The sequence below is a fragment of the Manihot esculenta genome, chromosome 1 (assembly GCF_001659605.2).
Source record: "Manihot esculenta cultivar AM560-2 chromosome 1, M.esculenta_v8, whole genome shotgun sequence".
In the NCBI taxonomy this organism is placed as follows: domain Eukaryota; kingdom Viridiplantae; phylum Streptophyta; class Magnoliopsida; order Malpighiales; family Euphorbiaceae; genus Manihot; species Manihot esculenta.
In genome coordinates this window covers 39,695,562-39,716,212 of record NC_035161.2, presented here as the reverse complement: position 1 = coordinate 39,716,212, position 20,651 = coordinate 39,695,562, and the positions used below count along the sequence as shown (strand labels likewise).

The window sequence follows — 20,651 nt, the reverse complement described above, 5'->3', positions numbered from 1 at the left end:
GCAACCATAAATCTCTGGGCTCTGCTTATAGCCTTATATACTTGATCATTTTTTGTGGCAGTCACATGGGATATGAATATATATGTACGTCATAGGAATCCATAAATAACTAAAGATTATGACTATAGAAATATCATAATATGGCTGATAGAGACCATTGGTTGGTGTAGAGCCCAAAGTGGGCGAACTTTGCAAGGAAAAGAGTTGATCTCAGCCAAAGATGTATGAGCGGCAATTGCCCCCACGCATATGGGAATGTGATCCAATGGGTGGGTCGGCTATCTCAAACATGATTTTGTTTGAGATTAGACAGCTAATCATAATTATATTATCTTCATTGTTTTTTAAACAGGTTGATGATTTTTAATACCCACTTGCGTGTGGGGAACAGAACTCTCTCTTGATGCTTGAACTGTGAGTGAGTTGAGAAAGGCGATTACTAGCGTTGTCTTTATTTGAGAACGATAGCAAATAAAGAAACTGGCAAGTGGGTCAATCAATAGTTGGTATAAAATTTTTGCTTACAAAATCACAAAATTAAAATGCTCACGCTTAGAAAAGCCGCAAAAAAACAAATATAGTTCTGTCACTACCTGTTACAGTAACTTTACAGGGCACGTTGTGATCGGCTCCTAAGCTCGCAACGCGTCCTCATCCTGCTTGGACAAGTAAATCTGCATTAGGAATAGAAACTGTTGATGGGCTTATGGGCATTGAGCCCGAGCCCGAGCCCGAGCCCAGGCCCAGGCCTAGAAATTAACATACACGAGGGAAATTGCATCTAACTACAGCTGGTGTGACAGTTGGCAGCACGCCGATGTTGACTTTCTCCCCTTAAACTAGCTGAGCTAATCTAAGCTAACTATTTATAAATACACCAACTGTTTGTTGAATATCAGCTCTAGGGTTTGCTTTTGTTTGTCATTTTATATACTGTGGGATTTTATTATCTGTTAATTCTGCAGTATCTGGCTTATTCAAGTTATGGAGACTTTTGTTGCTTGAGCTATCTGGGATTCCTTTGAGTTGTCAATTTTGTTTTGCTTCTTTTGGGAGTGAACTTGGATTGGATTTTGAAGCATGGATAACTCGAAAAACAGGCAGCAAAATGATCATTTGGGTGTCAACAAGACTAGCAAGAATATAAGGAAGGGTCAGCTGCAGCAACCCAATGTTGGTAATAATGCCCATAGGCAACAACCTCAGCCTCAAGTCTACAACATTAGCAAGAACGATTTTAGGAATATTGTTCAGCAACTAACTGGCTCTTCATCGCAAGAGCCTTTGCCTAGGCTTCCACAAAACCCACCCAAACCCAAAAGCATGCCGTTGCAGAAGATTAGATCACCCATTTTAACTCCCATCAACCAATCCCATATCCCCCCTTCATTGCTGACTCCAGCAGGAGCATCACCCACTTTTCCTTCTAACAATGACTTTGTCGGGCCAAGCCATTTTGGATACACAGCTTCAACAATGACGGCATCTGGGGACTCTACTTGGGCGAATACAGCTACCTCCAATCTTAGCTTACATGCGATATTTTCAGAATTCAATCACGGATCTAGTCAGATCCGCGGGCGAACCTAGCTCCATTTCACTTCTCAATTCATTTTATCATCTCCTATAGGCTTCATGAATGTGCTGTCTCCTTGTATCCGCTGTTTTCTCCTGGGATTCAGTAAAAATATTTACTTATGATTAGATTATTTTGTATGAAAAATATTAATTTAATTATTAACTTAAAAGTAATAATTAAGTTATACATATGAAGTAATTGACTGTGCTTGGCTCTTAACCTAATCCAGATAATTGCTGCAGTGCTATTGCAGGTCCACCGTGCACAGAAAGTCAACCTGGAATTGGCAAACAGTACCGTTCTAACAGACTGGAACTATTCTTTTATGTGCAAGATGTCGTACGATACACTAACAATTTAAAACCACACATCACGTGACTGCACACGTCCATTCTGCATATGTCATGACTCTGACTCTTCTCATCTCTCTCAAAAATTCAAAAAATTTTGGGAGAAGGAAGAACTGGTAACAGCCCAGCGCCTATGGGCGTTCGTGACAACAACGGGCAAGGCAATTGGTTGGCGCGCAGACAGTTGGTGGGGCTAGTAGGCCTACCGAAAAGGGTCTCTGCCAATTGGGTCTGCAGGATGCACAAGAGTACTATGGAGTTATGGAGTGCGCAATGCGTGTGCAGGGAGCGCGCGAGGAAAGCTACGGAACAAAGGCTGGTTGGCCTACGGAGCTGCACCAAACAAGATTTCAGTCTGTGGGCAGATGGAGATTTCTAGATGGAGATTTAGTCCTTGAGAAATTACAATTTAGTTTCTGAGAGTTCCAAATAGATATTTCTAACCATACCATAGAGAATGTATCTTCAATATATGTTGAGAAAGTGATATGTCTCTATATAGTTATTTAGGGATATTCATTTGTAAATATAAGAGAAATATATAGAAACATATAAAGAGATAGTAAAACCTTATAAAGCATTTTTTAAATCAATACAATTTTCTTTATATTTTTTTCCTTTCATGGTCATTCTCTTTTGTGTTTATTCAATAACCATTTTTTCATATTTTTGTTGTCGCAATCACCTAATTACTGTTATTTTGAATTACTGGTTAAGGTTTAGTTCGTGAAATTAAGATCGTATAGATTTATCCAATAACTTTTTTTCATAATCAAGTTTCCGTTGTCACAATCATCTAATTATTTTTATTTTTAATTATCAATTAAAATTGAACTTAACTTGTAAAATTAAAATCGCACGATAAAAATAAAATTTAGGTATTGATTCACTTACTCTCCCGTATACATCACCGGCAATAAAGCAAAATAATTTTAATTACTGTAAATTTAACTTTTTAGATTAAATAGAAATGGCTAGGATCATAATGATCGACTCATCATCCGCTAGCAATCAAACGTATGTTTGCCACCCAAAACTCCCCACTCTCCCCCTTCCATTATCACAACATAAATGAAAAAAAATTAATACACGTACAAGTTCAATTAATAAATAAAATAGTTAAAATTTAAATTTTCTCTATTTTATTTGTTAAATTAAATAATATATGAATTTATTATTATTATTTTAAAAAAATTTGGTTGTTTTTTAATATGTACTATATATAAAAGCAGAAAAAACAAGTGAAATAATGGATTAATTCACTTTATTGTAATTAAATGAAAATTAATATGTATATATTTATTATTGTAAGTTTTGTATAAAAGTTCAATTAAGTAAAGTTGTTAAATAAAGCTTTTCAACATCAGATCACTTTTAAAATATTATTTTTAAGAAAAATAATTAAAATAATAGAAAATTCACTAAAAAAAATAAATAAAATGGAAAAGACTTGCTTCCGAGAATCGAAAGCCGGTTCTTTGAGGGACTGCAACTTATATCTACCACTGCACCACAACTGAAATACGGTTGTTTTAATCTTTATGTTTTATTTATAGAAAGAAACAGGATTTTGGCGAGCCCTAACTATTACACATGAAACCGCAGTAGAGGAGGTTAGCGAAATGCAGGGCGATGAGGCCAGGGTCTTGCTAGGCTTCCCTCCCTATTCCCGCCCCACCCTCTCCCAGGTCATAAATCTCCCTTCTTTGATTATAATTCTATCTGATCCAATATTTTATATTTACTTGCCTTCCTAACTTTAATTTTTGAATTATGGCCGACTCCATCTACTGATCATCAACTCTATTATGAGCTCGATTTATTTCTCTCTTTTTTCTTTCTGGGTGGAGGTGGGTTCGACTCCATCTTTCAATTCATCTCCTTTTCACCATGTGGGTAGATTAGTATTGAGAGTATGAGGATTATTACTTGTCAATTCGTTGATTCTACACATGTTTGATGCTGATTATTTCTTTCATTTATCCAAATTGCCTGGTAGGTTAAAGCTGCTTGCAGAAAGAAGGTATGGGTGTCTCATTCTGACATCTTTCCCTTTCACAAAAAGCCTTGTCTTGAGTTCGGGTTCAAGTTGGTAAGCATCGGTGTTCCTTCTCGACAGTTTTCAAGATTTCTTGTTTTCCTAGCAAGTTCACGTTTGTTCAATGTATTGTTTCTTTTGGATGCTGTATCACAAACACTAGTTTCTGTCTCAGCTTGCTTGTTAATGGCACTCTTTATTTACATTTCCTATTGATATCATGTATTTATTGTTGGCTGGCAAGTGTCAGATCCTAAATTAGATGAATAAGATGTCATTCATGCATCTGCTACTAGTTGTTTACACATAATGTACAATACTTGTTTATTCTTCATGTGCCCGCGTTGTTGGCACTGGTTTCAAAAATAAGGAACCTAGAGACTTAGCAACAACAAGAATTTCCGCATTTGGTACAGTTACTTTGTACTGTAATAATGGTGGAGCTGATTATACTTATCCTTTCTACAGCAAACTGTTTTTTGGCACAGGATATTCTTGTATCTTGTACTGCCATTCAATGTGTCTAACCTCACTATGTGCATTTTTACTGCAGACCTCAGAATCTTACACTTACCTTCTGTCCGGTAATTTTCTCCTCTCTACAAATGTTATGAGATAGACCAAGGAGAATTTCCAATCTGATTTCGATGCTTAAGATATTTAACTTATTTATATTTTAAGCTTTTAAAAATAGATTGTCAAACCAGCTACCTGATTCTGTTTCCTGTTCAGCTGTTGATATCTATCTTTGGGGGTCATGCAACAGGAGTGTTGCATTGGGGAAGGACTTCCAGTGTGTCAAAGAGGTACACTCTGTTACTAAACTTTCCCCCTTATGTTAGCTAATGCTTGTTGGTGTGCAAATTGCCCCCTTCTTAATTTTTACATTTATTTTTCATCTGTTGTATTTGTCTTTTATCATGACAGCTGAAGGCTAAAAAGTTATTGCTGCTAATTGCCAAATGATTCAAGGGATGGCCCCACTTCGGTCTGCAGGATATGTTGATCCTGGGTGGGAGCATGGCATTGCTCAAGATGAAAGAAAAAAGAAGGTGAAATGCAACTATTGTGGCAAAATAGTTAGCGGTGGAATATTCAGGTTGAAGCAACATTTAGCTGGAATATCTGGTGAAGTCACTCACTGTGATAAGGTTCCTGAGGAAGCATGCTTCAATATGAGAAAAAATCTAGAAGGATGCCGCTCTGGTCAAAAACGAAGACAATCTGAATATAAACAGGCACCTCTGACTTTCCACCCTGATGAATGTGATGATATGGAGGAAGGTCCTAGTAACTACAAAGAGAAAGGCAAGAAAGTGATGGTTGATAAGGACTTAATTGTAGGATCTGCTCCTCTCAGATCACTAGGATATGTGGACCCAGGCTGGGAACATTGTGTTGCTCAAGATGAAAAGAAGAAAAGGGTAAAATGCAATTACTGTGAAAAAGTAATTAGTGGTGGTATAAACCGATTCAAACAGCATCTAGCTAGAATCCCTGGAGAAGTTACCTACTGTGATAAGGCTCCTGAAGAAGTGTATCTTAAAATCAAGGAAAACATGAAATGGCATCGTAGTGGCAGAAGGAATTGGAAACCCAATACAAAGGAGATTTCCACTATCTACATGCATCCAAATAATGTGGATGAAGAGGAAGAGCAGGAGGGAGGACTGGTGCAGTGTATAAGTAAGGATGTACTGGCTATTGATGATAAAGTTTCTGATAATGATGTCAGAAATAGTAAAAAGGGGAGGTCCCCTGCTTGCAGTGGCAACAGCACTGAACCGCTACTGAAGAAATCAAGACTAGATTCAGTGTTTTTGAAGTCTCTTAAAAGCCAGGCATCACCACACTACAAGCACGTAAAAGAAAAGGAGAAAAAAGCTCGTAAAGAAATGATATCTGCTATCTGCAAATTCTTTCATCATGCTGGAATCCCTTCTAATGCAGCAAACTCCCCATATTTTCACAAAATGCTGGAGTTAGTTGGCCAACATGGACAAGGTCTACAAGGTCCTTCAAGCCAACTGATATCTGGCCGGTTTCTTCAGGAAGAGATCACTAACATCAAAGAATATTTAGTGGAATTGAAAGCTTCTTGGGCAATTACGGGCTGTTCTGTTATGGCTGATAGTTGGAATGATCTCCATGGTAGGGTATTAATTAACTTTTTGGTCTCTTGTCCTCGAGGTTTATATTTTGTTTCTTCCTTTGATGTCACTGATATCGTAGAAGATGCTGTAAGCCTTTTCAAATTGTTGGACAAGGTGGTAGAAGAAATTGGTGAAGAAAATGTCGTTCAGGTGAGTTTTTTTTACCTTTGATTCTGTTCCTGCAGGATATCCTTTGACTCTACCAATTTCTAATAAGCTGTTTTCTTCTTGCTTCCCATTGCAGGTAATCACTAAGAACACAACTAGTTTTAGGACTGCTGGGAAGATGCTTGAAGAGAAAAGAAGACATTTATTTTGGACACCATGTGCTGTACATTGCATTGATGGAATGCTTGAGGACTTTCTGAGTATAAAATGGGTAGGAGAGTGCATAAATAAGGCTAAAAAGGTGACAAGGTTTGTTTATAAAAGTACATGGCTTATGACTCTTATGAAGAAAGAATACCTAAAGGGACAAGAACTTCTTAGGCCAGCTGGTACAAAGTTTTGCACTACCTTTTTAACCATAGAAAGTTTGTTGGATCAAAGAAATACCCTTAAAAGAATGTTCCAGTCAAACAAATGGGTTTCATCCCAATTGGCCACAACAATTGAGGGTAAAGAAGTAGAGCAAATAGTCGTAAGTGCCACATTTTGGAAGAAGATGCAGTGTGTGAAAAAATCTTTGGAGCCAATTGCTCAGGTTCTTCAAAAGGTAGATAGTGATGAAAGCCGATCAATGCCATTTATATATAATGACATGTGTAGAGCTAAGCTTGCAATTAAAGCAATCCATGGGGATGATGCACGAAAATATGGGCCTTTCTGGAGTGTATTTGACATCCACTGGAACTTACTTTTTCACCATCCTCTCTATGTGGCTGCTTACTTTCTCAATCCATCTTGCCGTTATCGTCCAGATTTCATAATGGTACGAGGAACAGTTGCCTCCACACTGAGTTTCAACTTCTCTGTAATGCTCGTTTTTAATTTTATCCTATTTCTTTTCTGTAGAATCCTGAGATTATTCGTGGTCTAAATGAATGCATTGTGCGGCTGGAAGTCGACAACAGAAAAAGAATTTCTGCATCCACGCAGGTAGCGTGGTCTTCTGTCTTCTGTTGGGGTACTCTGTCATAAGTAGGGTCAGGATGATGCTAGGAGTTTATTTGCATTCTCTACGTTTCAAAGTGGAATGGTCAATTGAGCTGCACTAAATTCTGACACAGAAGCAATAAAAAAAGTTATTTTAATTTGCCTATACATTGATATTTATCATGCTTTCTCATATCTGTTGATCCTGCGATCTGATGCACAGATTCCTGATTTTGTATCCGCTAAAGCTGATTTTGGAACTGATTTGGCCATAAGTACTAGAATAGAACTTGATCCAGGTAATGGAGTAAGGTGCTTACACATTATTTATTTATTTAAAAAATAGTCATAAATTCGAATTCAATCTGGTGACTGACTGTAAAGAGCTAATGTAAAATAAATATTGTTTCATACTACTAGCTGCTTGGTGGCAACAACATGGAATAAGTTGCTTAGAGCTTCAACTAATTGCTATACGCATACTGAGCCAGACATGCTCATCTATTGGATTAGAACATACTTGGAGTACATATGACCAAGTTCATAGCAAGAGACATAACTGTATGTCTCGAAAGAGATGGAATGAGCTCACCTATATTCACTACAATTTGCGTTTACGAGAACGGCAGTTGGAAAGAAAGTCTGGTGATTTGATCTCCTTTGACAGTTTCATGATCGAAAGCATACTAGGTGACTGGCTTGTAGAGGCAGAGAAACAAGCCATACAGGAAAATGAGGTATTTATATTCCTAAATGCTTTTTTTTTTTCAACAAGTGCTGTCTTCGTTATTTTTTAAATCTTGCAAGGTTCCTTGGATTTTAAGTTAAATCATTGAAAAACTGGGAAAATTCACGATTACTTGTCGTGTTCTAGGAGATCCCTTGTGGTGAGATGGAACAGTTTTATGGAGATGAAATTGATGAGCATAACCACGAAGCAAAGAGACCTGCAGAGATGGTGTCATTGGATGGTATGGTTGAACCTTTGGAGGTTAATGCCGCTGCTGGAGGCATAACCACTGATGATGATGGTCTTGATTTTCTCAGTGATGATATAACAGAATAGTTGATCTGTATGTGCTCATCAAACCTGGGAGTAAGCAGTGAGATACATATATGAATTAGTATTCGTAAGCGAAGTGATTTGCTATTTTTAAGACCAATTCTTACACTGTCAAGCACATATTTGTTACTAAGATCTCATGATATCTTAATATTATAGTAATTTAGATTTTATATACAGGGATCATGCAGATGATTGTAGGCCTAAGGCTCATAAATGATTTGTCCTATCATTGAGATTGCTGTTCCAATTGCCTTGAGAACAACAGGAATACACTCTTGTTTGTTTATTTATAGATGGACTCAATTTGAAACGACCATTTGGATTTGAGTTTGCAAACCATGATACAAGCTAGAATCTCTTTGTTCATAAGACTGAGGTGGGTGATAAGCTATATTATAGAACGAAGTGAAACTGAATTGACTCGCTATCTGGTGATCAAAGGTGCACATTCACCTTTCAGGTAACTTCAAATTTAACTTTAGGAGCACACTGTGGTTATCCTCTTCGTACAATCCATTCTGCCCTTTTATGGTATTAAGTAGGCGTCGAGTCATTTCAAAATCACATGAAATTTTGTTTTGGTATCAAATTGTGTTTCCAATTCTCTGATGCGCCATGGCTTTCTTTCCTGATATTGTAGGTGTATGTGCTTTTATTTGCTTCAAGTCGTTTACCCTTGACACGTCATTGTAACGACCGAACTTTATAAACTAAAATTTTCAACACCAAATAATAAAAATTTACTACGGATTCAAAACAGATTACTCTCTCCGCGGCTTCGTTTTGAAGTACATGATTTACAATAATTTATCAAAATTGGAAAAGTGGTCAAACTCACAAGTAAGAACATTTAAAATCTCAATGGTAATACAACACTGATCCAAAGCAGAAAGAGAAATGGATTCACAAACAGGAGAAGATTCTGCCAAAAAGAAAAACATTGCAACTCATTCTTTTAATAAAGTTTATGAGATCCCACAGGATTTGATAAAATAAAAACAACTGCGAAATGGTTTGTAGTAACAATTCTCTCATTATAGTAGATATTTGTAACCGCTGCTCAAAAGAGCTACCTACAGTAAAAGGTTTCCATGTGAACCTAGTATCAATACTTGCTTACCATTTGCAGGCTACCGCCATTTCATATTTTTTTTACTCCGTTTAATTGGTCTTCCTTTTCTATTTATTTATTTTTCTTTCTTTTGCATAGAGCACGTCAGTAACATCCCCTTTTTTTTGAAGAATTGGCCCAGAAGAGTTACCAGGAATGTGATCAGCGCTTCAGACTTACTCTAGTAAGTGCTCTTCAACAGGCCATTTCACGTGAAAAGCACAGCATCACAGTGCTGCCCTACTTGGAAAGTACTAAAACCTACACCAAACTTGCGACTTGTTGCAGATTCATTATTGATTTACAGAAATCCAAACACTTGCTCCCTCATCAGTGCCAGTCCGGAATCCATTGTACTTTAGAAGTAATGGCCGTCGCCCAACCTTTTTGTGATATTCACCGAGGACCATCTTATCTAGTAGATGGCCTGTAATAAACAAAAGCCATGAAAATTCAGGTATAAAAACCACCCCTTTAACATTCGCCCCTGGCACAGAAGCAAACTCATAATGGCGATTCTGCAACCTCTGAGAATTCTCTCTGTCCATAGCATGCACCATACCATAAGCTAACCTTCTCCCTTTATATACCCACTAGAGCTCATCATCATCTAAGAGTTCCCACCTGCAATTTTTCTTTTTCTTTTTATTATTATTATTTTTTTTTGTATGTCAACCAAAGCAGTTCTTTCAACTGGCCTCCACATCTCCAGAACTTAGCTCAACTGCAACCGACACTCAAATAAAATATATTGTGTACTTAGAATTTGTGACCGCCAATTAGTAGGACCACTTCTCCAAAACTAAATGTTGATCTTGACAGATCAACCTACTACACTAGTATCTCTCTGTTTTAATCTTTAAGGGTAATGGCAATTGGTTGCCATCCTGATGGATGATGCATAATCCATTTTTTGGGGGAACTTAACATATTCAAGATCTGGAGTACATCACCCAAAGCATACTCTTCTAAGCATGCCTTTTTCAGTATCAACGCTGCTTCATATCTGTACAATTAATGAGAATCGTAGAAAAATATGGAATTTGGTCACATACAATTTCAAGATAGGCAAAGTAGCAGACATAAATAAACGAGTTTACCTGCAATGAGAAGCCAATATGGCTGATCGCCCTGCAGAGGAGGTCAGGAACTTCTGTATTTTATCCCATGTTCCCTTTGGGTACTGGTTGGGATTACCACCTGTAGTGTTCACACACTTCCAGAGTCTTTCATTTTTACCAACATACAGCTGTAACGTGCCTAACCTTTGTTCAACTACCATATTTTGCTCAATTGCACTATCCAATGCTTTTCGTACATCAGTATTCTGGTGCTTCAGTTCTCCAAATCGAATGCAATCTGTTATGTTTGCTTCAGTAGGCATAACTTTTTCTGCTTTCAGGGTGTCTAAAGCCAGTAAGATAATACCAATAAGACCTTGCACATAATCTGAAGGTGATGGCCTTCCTTGAGCTCCCCAGATATCAGTACTGAAGGTAGTGTTGCCGACCACAGGAGAGGATGGAAGAAGTGGAAATCCTGGACCTCGAGGATGCCATTTGTTCATTTGATTGTTGTGCGTTGGATGGCCTTTATTGGGTGCATTTAGGGTACCAAAATTATGAGACTCAAGCGAGCCCTTTTTTAACTCTTCTACAGCTTGAAGATGGAAATTAGGAGCAACTTGACGTTCAGATATACCTAGTTTACCAATATCAGGCGTATTTGTAAATGATGCCACAGGTCTAATACCATCAGGTTTGGGATTCATGGAAAAATTACCATGTGGAGAAGCATGTATTTGCATAGAATTATTTGGCCTCACAAATTGAGAATAGGGATTCTGACCACCAGAAATGGTACTACTGCCATTATTTCCTGCAGGATCAGAATTACCAGGAAAGAAATTGGGTGCAGACATAGTTGCAGTGACAACAGACCCACCGCCTCTGAAGAATTCATGTGGAGCTTTCTTAAACTGCTTTGTTTGCGTGAACTCTGGCTGATAAGTATAACTGTTGCTCTTAGTTTCTTGAATTACACCAGAACTCAAGGTTCTTGATATGGCAGGCTGATTCAAGGCATTATGAAAATATTTCCCTTTAGAAATAGTGTCCCCAACCCTTATATTAGCATTTGAATTTGGAGTTCCCAAAGAAAGGCTTTCAGAGCTAAGTTGAATGGGTTCCGGATATCTGCTTTGAGACGTTATAGCAACGCATTTACTGCTTACATTAGCTAGTTGTGATGATTCCCCACTAGTAACTGGGGGTCCTCCAGCTGCAAGGCTCGTCCATAGCCACACAGTTTTTGCTGCAGCAGTAAGAGGTGCAGATGCTTGTTGCGGCTGTGCCAAAAGTATATTATATCTCCTCATGCGTAGTTGATGTAGACAATTAGAAAAATCCCGATCACCAGAAATAAGCAAGTAATTTGCAGGGGCAGGGTTGTCTACTGCCCAGAAAAGCATATCAACTAGAATTTTCTTGTCACTCGCATCTTTCACACCTGTTTATCACAGGTAAAAATGTAAACCACAAAACCAAGACCATAAACAATGTACACTACAGAGTCTTTCACACAGGGCAAGGAATGTGCACGACCTAGAAATTTGATATAGAGAAGCCAACACTCGTGAACGTTAACAAAATACAATAAAGACGGCAACGCTGTAATTTACACAAGGATTCGCAATTGACTGTGACATAAAACTTATTAAAGGACCGACAAAGTATAGTTGCAAAGAACTTTATATAGGCACGCCTTGCATGTTTTAAGCCCCGTGATTTATAAGTGAAGAATTACAAAAGCTTCGTAACCAGAAGCAGACCACATTCAATCAAAAGAAATAGGTTTAACCAAAGCGGACAAAGGTAATATCAAGAAAAGGAATCAAGCATATGTAAATGTCTTAAGCCCCGTGATTTATAATTGAAGAATTACAAAGGCTTTGGAATAAGAAGCAGACCACATTCAATCAACAAGAAATAGGTTTAACTAATGCGGACAAAGGTCTTATCAAGAAAATGAATCAAGCATACGTAACCGTTAGATACAAGTGAAAGAAATTCAAAACCCTAGAAATTTGTTTAACCTATGGAAATGAAACAAAAATAAAGAAGAGGAAGAAGAAGAGGAGGAAAAAAGGATGATCAAATATATACACACATATATATACACATAAATACCGGCAGGGACGTGGTTGAGGGCGATGCCGGTGCTGGAGAGAGCGTGTTGAACAGACTGCGGAATTCGATTAGTGTCGCCGTAGGCGGAGATGGAGACAGGCCCACAGTAATTCATGTTGACAAGAGCAGAGCTTATATTCTGGGCAATAGCGTGGGGATCGCAGCCCTTAGGCACCTGGCAGTTTTCTATGTCCCACCACACAGACGTCTTGGCCGACACGTACTGCGCCTCCGCTCCATCCCCTCCGCCTCTCCGCACCTGTGCCTGGGCCGCCTTTGCAGACGTCCCCGGAGGCGCGGCGCCAGTAGATGTGACACCAAAGTTTACGCCTCCCGTTACATCTCCAAACATGGCGCCCGATAGCTCAAGAATGCATCTGTGGGCGTAAATGTGAGTATTTTCCGGGTTATAGGATTCTTTTCCTCTGCCAGTAGATAGGGTCGGCGAGAGGCAGTTTTTGCATTTCAAGTTATAAAGACTCTGTGCTGAGATGATATTACGTTTTTACCCTTTGCTCTATCTGCCGGCAATGGCAGAAATTGGAAAGAGTATTTATGGAATAAAATTGTTTCCAGAACAACAGTCAACAGTTACGTTGTTGGTTTGAAAGGAACATGTGTATGTATTGACTAACCCTAGACCTCTCTGATAATTTGTTTTAGGACTTAAATTTTGGAGGACTCTTCTGCTGATTTTTGTCAATTACTTGACTATGATTCATGTATTTTTTTATGGTAAATTTATTTACTATATTTATTTCGAAGTTTTTTTTATAAATAACTTCAAGAAATGACTTTTTACTAATTCTAATTGTGGCACAATGTATATACACTTCGGACTAATTTCAAAATAAAAAAGGTTACTGGGACTTGGAAGTTCAAACATCTGTTTTATGAACAACTATTCAACAGTAATTATTAATTCAGTAATAAAATTATTTAAAGTCGATTTTACTAATTATAACCGTGGCAACACTGAAGGGAATTTAACAAGACTATTTAAGAAAATATTTTTTTACTAATTACAAATTACAATTAAAGAGAATTTATTGTACTCTTTTAAGAAAAAAAATAACTATCACCGTAACATAATTAAAAATTTTGATCAAATTATTTATTTGTTATACATTATCAAACAAAAATAGTTTTCAAATAAAAATTGCGAGTTTTTTTTCATTTGTTTTTGTTTTATTTTTTATTTTAGAAATTGAGACCAAAACAACCTTATATGATCCATCCCTCATGTCATTGAATGAAATTTGCGGCAGTGCCTAAAATATTTTGAAATTTATAAAAACAATCAAAAGCATCCTATACTTTTTTGAAATAATTTAAATATTATTTACTTAACAATTATCTTATCTATATATCGCAAATTTAATAAATATTGACTGAACTTTAAGTGATGGATTACATGTTAAAATTTTAATTTATAAAATAAAGAATAATATAAAATAGATGATGGAAAGTTATGTCTTTTAGATGCACAACGAAAATTTTAATGCATCATATGCATATACACACACACAAGTAAGGGGCTCATGACACAAAAATACACTATAGCTGATGAAATCATCGGACAGAAAAGAAATTTCTAATCTTGTATGTCTACCCTTGCTGCCAATTTCCAAGTTTAATAGTTTATCAAACAACTAGTAAAACATTGAATTCAATCACTTCATAACCTTAAGAGGGTGGTTGAGGAAATCATCGATCATTCACATTTATAAGAGATAAATGACCCAAAGCTATTCATCTACTAAAGATGAACAAGGATTTTTCAAAAATGAAAATAAAAAAATAAGGGGAAAAAAAAGCAGCAGCAGGAATATGATTCTGACAACAGCCTCAAGCGTTATGAACAAATGAAATACATAGCAAACTATCAATTTCTATAACAGCTCTAATTTATGCCTCTGGTACTTGCACGGATGCGCACTTGAGCATGCACACATGTCGGGGAAGAGAGAGAGAGAGAGGAGAGGAGGAAGTTAGAGAGAGAAAATCATGTGCTTGGTGTTTCACCAGCAGGTCCTGGCCGGGCATTTAAGAGGGGCTGTAGAGCTTTAACTACAATGCTCATGTTTGGGCGGAAGTCTGCTTCATATTGCACACACAAGGCAGCGACAGCAGCCATCTGTAGTGAAGATGAAGAAACGTTTAAAACTTAAAAGCCATCTTGAACTCAGTAAGGCCACATAAATCACATGGCAAACATATGGCTTGCTTGTAACCTTTAACATCTTTTAGTAAATAAAGGTCGCACTAGTTTTCAAGATGTGATAATTTAAAATAAACTAAAAGAAGAGAATTTTTTCCTTTCAATGATCAAAAAAAATATTTTAAAGAAGTAAGCTCAAACCTTTGCAACTGCCTTGGGTGGGTAATCTCCTTGAAGTCTTGCATCAACACACTGCCTTACCTTATCTTCACTAAGTCTTGGTGTAGCCTAACACATTCCAAAACTCGGGTATCAGTTGGTGATCAGAGGAAAGAAACACTCCCTACATAGCAAAAAATTGAAAACAAAACTAGTCATGAGAAGTTAAAGAGAGACTAGTACCCATGTCACTAGACTCTGCTGTCCGCGTGGTAACGTATGGTCAACGGGTTTTCTCCCAGTCAGAAGCTCAAGCAAGATGACACCAAAACTGTATACATCACTTTTTGCATTTAATTGTCCAGTCATTGCATATCTGCCAAATCAAATAGACAAATGCTCTAGGCAATCAATCTCACTTCAAGACATTCAAGTTTGAGGATATACCAGAGATTTAAGCTTATGCTCAATTTGATAGCCAGGCAGGTAAAGTAACAAAGTTATTTTTCTGAAAAAAAAATCAGCAATCAAACGAGTACTACACAGTTTAAAATTCTGAATAGTAAGACAACACAAAATCATTGGATCGAAGTGAAAAATATTCAATCCAGAGGTAGATGAGTCCCTCAAACCTCATAACTGCAGTTTCTGCAACAGTCAGAACTCAGAACAGTATTTGGTGTGCACAAACATAGATATTATATGAATTTAGCAATATGCATGACTGCCAATCAAAGATTCAGAACTAGTTATTCTAGAAACAAATTAAATTTTTTTTATTAATTTATTTTCTTTCCAGGGTTAGAGTTTTCTATTTTCCTTTTTTTTAGACTCCGCAGCATCAGGTTGTTGTCCATTGAATTGACAATAAAATTACATGATCAGACAGCTGGTTCTTTTGCCGCATTTTGTCTTCCTTTCTCATTGCTTGTTCTACATCAGTAAACATGAAGCTCATCATTAACTTACTCAGGAGCATGATAACCAAAAGTTCCTAGAACACGAGTGGAATGAAGACGTGCTGCCATATCAGGAGCTTGATTTGACAAATCAAAATCCCCAACCTTTGCAACATCATCATCAAAAATCAGAACATTGCTGGACTTAATATCACGATGAATGATATGAGGATCAGCCTTTTCATGCAAGTACTCAAGTCCTTTTGCAGCCCCAACAGCAATTTTCACACGCTGCTGCCATGAAAGAACAGGACCAGGTTGTGCCCCTTTAACACCTTTCCTTCCTGCAATAATAATTGATAATTGAAATATTAAACACACAAATTCTTTATGAACCAAAAAATTTTATGAAACTGGCCCAAAATAAATAAGTAAAAGATCATTGCAATTTCATCCAAGCATTAGTGAACTTATCTGTCCCATAGCTACCATGTACATGTTTACCCACAAGTGTTTTGATGTATCTCAAAATTCCATACAAGCAATAGGCTAAGAGATTGAACTGGATTTCCTTTTCTCTTAAGGTAAGACTATAAGTTGCAATGAATTGCAACCACAACATGTCATATGCAGTTAAACAGAGCATTGAACATTCACTGTATATTGAAACAACGAGGCAAGATCTGAAATACCATGAAGAATATCATGAAGAGATCCATTTGATGCAAATTCATATGCAAGTATGCGGGAACCTCCATCAACACAATAACCAAGCAATTGTACGAAATTTTCATGCTTAAGCCTTGACGCCATTGAAACCTGTGAAGCAAGCAAAAAGTGAAAAAAAAAATAAGTAAACAAGAAAAATTACAAATAAATTAAGTGGCAGATATAGCAATTTTCCATTTTGAATCATGCCTGGGCTAAGAACTCATCATCAGGCTGTTTGCTAGCATCTAATTTTTTTATTGCTGTTGCCTGCCCACTTTTAAGAACCCCATAATATACTCTTCCATATGAGCCCTCTCCAATCAGAGAATTTGTCCCAAAGTTATCAGTAACTTCTCTTAGTTCATCCACTGAAACAGAAGGGACTTCAATAGGCTGGACTTTAACAGCCTGAGCACCCTTAGGTGCTTTTTCTGAGGCATGGTAACCTCCTACGTTTCCTGCTAGGCAAAATCAAATTCAATTACACCAATAGCATATATAACAGAAACATAGAAACAAAATTATCAACAAAACATGAAAATTGTTGCAGAAGGCATTTAAGTAAATTATAAATGTGCAGTGATGAGTTTAAGCTTCACCATCTCAACACCAAGAAAATTGGTTGTCATCCAGCAAATTAATTTCAGTGGGGTGATCATAGATATTATTAAATTGCTTACTCAAATATATCAGTCTTTACGAAACCTGTCCAGTTTCAATAGAAGATACCTGCTGAACTTTTAACAGGGTACGGGCCTCCACTGTCAACGGCTTTATGCATGTCATCTTCTTCACAACAGCCAAAGCAGCTCATGTTTCAAGCGTTTAGGAAGACCCCTCTAAAAACATCAGTTAAATCCCATCAAAACAAGCACCTGAAAATATTGGTACAAAGAACTCAAGGGGAGGGAAAAGAGAAATTGAAGAGACAAAAGACCTACAAATAGATGCTTATCAGCAATCGATCTATATTGAACTCAACTCAACTCAACAAAGCCTTAATCCCAATCTAGTTGCAGACAGCTTTATAGCTGTTTAATATTACTACCAGTAATGGACATTGTCATCAAATTAACACACATGTTAAGAAAATGCACACACCCACATACAATACAAAAGATAACATCTCAGTGAAGAACAGTTGGCCCAGAATATAAGATAGAAGAGAAGTGCTTGCTATTGATGCTGCAGATTTTTTAATTGTAATAAATTTTAGTTCTCATGCTATATGCTTGGCTTTAGAGATGGAAATTTTACCCTGCCCCGCCACAGATAACAGGGCAAGGATGGATATGCGGTGCCCCAACCCAATTTTACCAAGGTTTTAAACACCAGGCACAAACTTATCTATTGGGATACCCAATAATTGCTACAATGTTGCCAACTTTTGTCACTCTTACATGCAGTTACTCATCCAGATTGCTAAACCAAAAGAAACAACTCCACTGTGTCTCCAATACGCATATGACAGCAAGCAATTAAAGCCAAATCTATTAATGGGACCGACTGAGAACTCCAGGATCATTGTGGGCTCTTGCAAGGGAATCAGTTAGGAGTTTAAGGTGGACATACTCAATGGGACAACTTTGACAAATAATAGAAATATAAACCAAATTATCAGACCCACAATTTTGAGTTTCTACAATTCAGGCACCAGTATCTGTTTCTTGACCTCATTCCACTATGTAAACCTTATTTATTTTACAATACGATAGGATGTGGGTACAAAAATAAAATCCTGCTTTTTCCAGCATTAAAATACCAAAGCTTCTCTGCATTTGAGCTATAATAAATTACACTAGATAAAATCCAAGACTGTGCATCAATTTGCACAAATTCACAATGCAAATAACCAAATAATAAGAATTATGCACGAATTACAAGCAGCAAAACTCCACAACAAGGGTTCACATATAACAGAACCTATATCACCCAAAAATGCAGTGCAGCGATTCAGTATCCAGATCAAACCAATAACACCGAGTAAAGGAAGGTTACATTAAAAAAGGCACTTGATACATGAATAGAGTTCAATTTAATCAATAAATAATTAAAGTTCCCAACTTAATCAGCAGCTTACATAGGCACAACACGCAAGGATTAAGGAACTGCGAAGTGTAATTATCATGTTGATCATTTCCACGTTAATAAAAAATCTACAAAACCCAAAAAACTAAAAAGAAAACCGATAATTGAATAACAAAAAGATATCGCTCCGTACATGGAAAATTTTGCAGAGAAAAGAATAAGACGAGATGGGAAACAACCTTCAACCAGTCCAGAGAAGGAGTGTGAGCTAGGGTATAGCTGGAGAGATCTGAAACGTTGAAAGCCGGCCAAGGGTGCGTAGGATAAGGCGCGATGAGTAATCGGGCGTGCTTTGGATAGATTGGAGTTTCTTTTGACTTGAAGCTAAAGTTGTTTGCCCTTTGATTTTGGAAAATTAATGAGAAATAACCTTTTTGATACAGATAATTAATGTATTAATTGCTCCTTTTAAATTCCTTTTTGTCTTAATTATTTATTTCTTTTTTTTCTAATAATTATTTATTATTTTTTTATCATTCATTGGTTGTGCCGCCAGACTTGACTTTGCTGTTTCAGATTTAATTTTCAGGAGTTCTTATTGCATGGTTCCGGATACAGCATCATGGAATTGTGTGGCTGCACTTGATTGGTTGTTGGAGGCTGGTAGGGTCCGACAATGCAGAATGCCGTTGACCCTGATGCGATATGGCATTGCCAGGTCAGTTCAGGTGACCTTAATGATTGGCTTCTCCTCCTTTTGCTTATATTAAATTCAAAAAAAAATGCCTAATATTTTAATAATAAAATAATATTATTTTTTATATATAATTTTTTAAAATAAATTTCCTGATTATTATATTAATAAAATTTTATTAACTAAGCGGGATATCATCCTAAACAAAAAAAGATGAGTATACCTAATAAATTTTCTAGTCAAAATATGAGCAGCTAAAATAGTATTACGGTAAATTCATTTAACAGAAATATCAGTTATAGAGCCTAATAAAAATTTACAACCATTCAAAATCAAACTCCTATATAAGATAATTTGACAAAAATACTTTTCAAGTGTTTATCTAAATCCCTGCATAAGATAATTTGGCAAATATACTTCTCATTCTTTTTCATTTCTAGAGCATAAATCATTAAAGTCTCCCGAATAAAGCCACGGAAGAAAGTTTGTACGAGATAAAGCTCAAATAAGGTTCCAAAATTAACGTCGTCGTTGCGATTCCGAAAACGCATAATAACTAGTAAACCTCCGTCGAATATTACCTTCCGAAACAACCAAATCAATAAAATTTAAAAAAAAAACCAACCACAAAAACATACATATGACTCTTTCACATTAACAAAAAGTCTCTTCTCAATCATTGTTTATTGACTGAGAAGCAACCACTAAAATGTAAAAAATTATGAAAAAATTCCACACGAGAATTAAGAGTTTTTGTTTCCATGAAAAATAAAATGTCCGACTTGTAACTAGTAACCAAATCCTTCAATGCATTTACTATCTGAGGATTGCCGAGTCCTCGGCAGTTCCAACACAGGACAATAATTGCTTTTGACTAGTCCGACCTTTGACGGGATGAGCCGCTTTACTGTTACCTGTCAAAATAACATTCGTATGGGTGTTTTTAGAGACATCCTGTTGAGAGGAAGGAAACCTATAACAATGTTATGTTTCATGTTTCTTGGCCTCTTTTTAGCATCATCATTTATTCGGATTGCAATCTCCTCATCAAACTTATCAGAACTGCCTTGGCCCACAAAATTCTTGTCCATGTCCATAATATGATCCTCAGTCTCCTTATTTACAATGGGTTGACTTTTGCCAAATAAGGAGAATTGCTTATTATGTGCTGTTAAATTAGTGTTTTCAAAATTGCTAGTCGATGCCAATTCTGCCACAAATTCCGGCGGAGTAGAATTGTCGGAATCACGCAACCACAAGCTTGTCAGTCTCTGGTTCCGACGAGCTCTGAGAAAATCACCCCAACCAAACTTGATATCTTCTTTCTTCAACTTCAGCCGTGTAACGACCCGGAAACCGGATCGCTACCGGCGCTAGGATCCAGATCGACATAAGGCCGCCGGAACCCGTAGCAAGCCT

The 20,651-nt window shown here is 36.9% G+C and overlaps 5 protein-coding genes across 10 annotated transcripts; 3 read left to right on the top strand and 2 right to left on the bottom strand.

The window, feature by feature from the left end:
- Positions 1 to 906: 906 nt before the first annotated feature.
- On the top strand, positions 907 to 1,755 carry LOC110620454 (protein HAIKU1). The gene has a single exon (XM_021764205.2). It carries the CDS (start codon positions 1,081 to 1,083, stop codon positions 1,588 to 1,590), a length of 510 nt encoding a protein of 169 aa, XP_021619897.1. The 5' UTR covers positions 907 to 1,080; the 3' UTR covers positions 1,591 to 1,755.
- Positions 1,756 to 3,457: 1,702 nt separating this feature from the next.
- LOC122725246 lies at positions 3,458 to 5,008 on the top strand. Of its 2 annotated transcripts, none has more exons than XR_006352712.1 (5): positions 3,458 to 3,617; positions 3,929 to 4,021; positions 4,436 to 4,551; positions 4,700 to 4,773; positions 4,895 to 5,008. XR_006352712.1 is itself a non-coding variant. In XM_043962238.1 (5 exons), the coding sequence occupies exons 1-5, from the start codon at positions 3,552 to 3,554 to the stop codon at positions 4,931 to 4,933; spliced, it is 303 nt and encodes a 100-aa protein (XP_043818173.1). In that variant the 5' UTR covers positions 3,460 to 3,551; the 3' UTR covers positions 4,934 to 5,008. The 2 variants fall into 2 exon arrangements, 1 of the variants encoding a protein (XP_043818173.1); XM_043962238.1 differs by having other exon boundaries at positions 3,460 to 3,617; positions 4,521 to 4,551.
- Positions 4,929 to 8,453, top strand: LOC110613649. Its single transcript, XM_021754880.2, has 6 exons — positions 4,929 to 6,270; positions 6,365 to 7,051; positions 7,135 to 7,218; positions 7,439 to 7,514; positions 7,636 to 7,952; positions 8,090 to 8,453. Exons 1-6 carry the CDS (start codon positions 4,930 to 4,932, stop codon positions 8,279 to 8,281), a joined length of 2,697 nt encoding a protein of 898 aa, XP_021610572.1. The 5' UTR covers position 4,929; the 3' UTR covers positions 8,282 to 8,453.
- Positions 8,454 to 9,204: 751 nt separating this feature from the next.
- Positions 9,205 to 13,198, bottom strand: LOC110613659. Its single transcript, XM_021754890.2, has 3 exons — positions 12,581 to 13,198; positions 10,493 to 11,900; positions 9,205 to 10,398 (listed from the first exon to the last, which is right to left on the bottom strand). Exons 1-3 carry the CDS (start codon positions 12,930 to 12,932, stop codon positions 10,245 to 10,247), a joined length of 1,914 nt encoding a protein of 637 aa, XP_021610582.1. The 5' UTR covers positions 12,933 to 13,198; the 3' UTR covers positions 9,205 to 10,244.
- A 1,080-nt stretch (positions 13,199 to 14,278) lies between these two features.
- Positions 14,279 to 18,966, bottom strand: LOC110613625 (pto-interacting protein 1). 5 transcript variants are annotated; one of them, XM_021754866.2, is made up of 8 exons: positions 18,732 to 18,965; positions 17,240 to 17,349; positions 16,718 to 16,968; positions 16,492 to 16,618; positions 15,870 to 16,143; positions 15,144 to 15,276; positions 14,943 to 15,029; positions 14,279 to 14,717 (listed from the first exon to the last, which is right to left on the bottom strand). In XM_021754866.2, the coding sequence occupies exons 2-8, from the start codon at positions 17,322 to 17,324 to the stop codon at positions 14,586 to 14,588; spliced, it is 1,089 nt and encodes a 362-aa protein (XP_021610558.1). In that variant the 5' UTR covers positions 17,325 to 17,349; positions 18,732 to 18,965; the 3' UTR covers positions 14,279 to 14,585. The 5 variants fall into 5 exon arrangements, with proteins under 5 accessions (XP_021610558.1, XP_021610554.1, XP_021610542.1 ...); XM_021754862.2 differs by having other exon boundaries at positions 17,240 to 17,385; positions 18,732 to 18,964; XM_021754850.2 differs by having other exon boundaries at positions 17,240 to 17,385; positions 18,778 to 18,964.
- Positions 18,967 to 20,651: the final 1,685 nt, after the last annotated feature.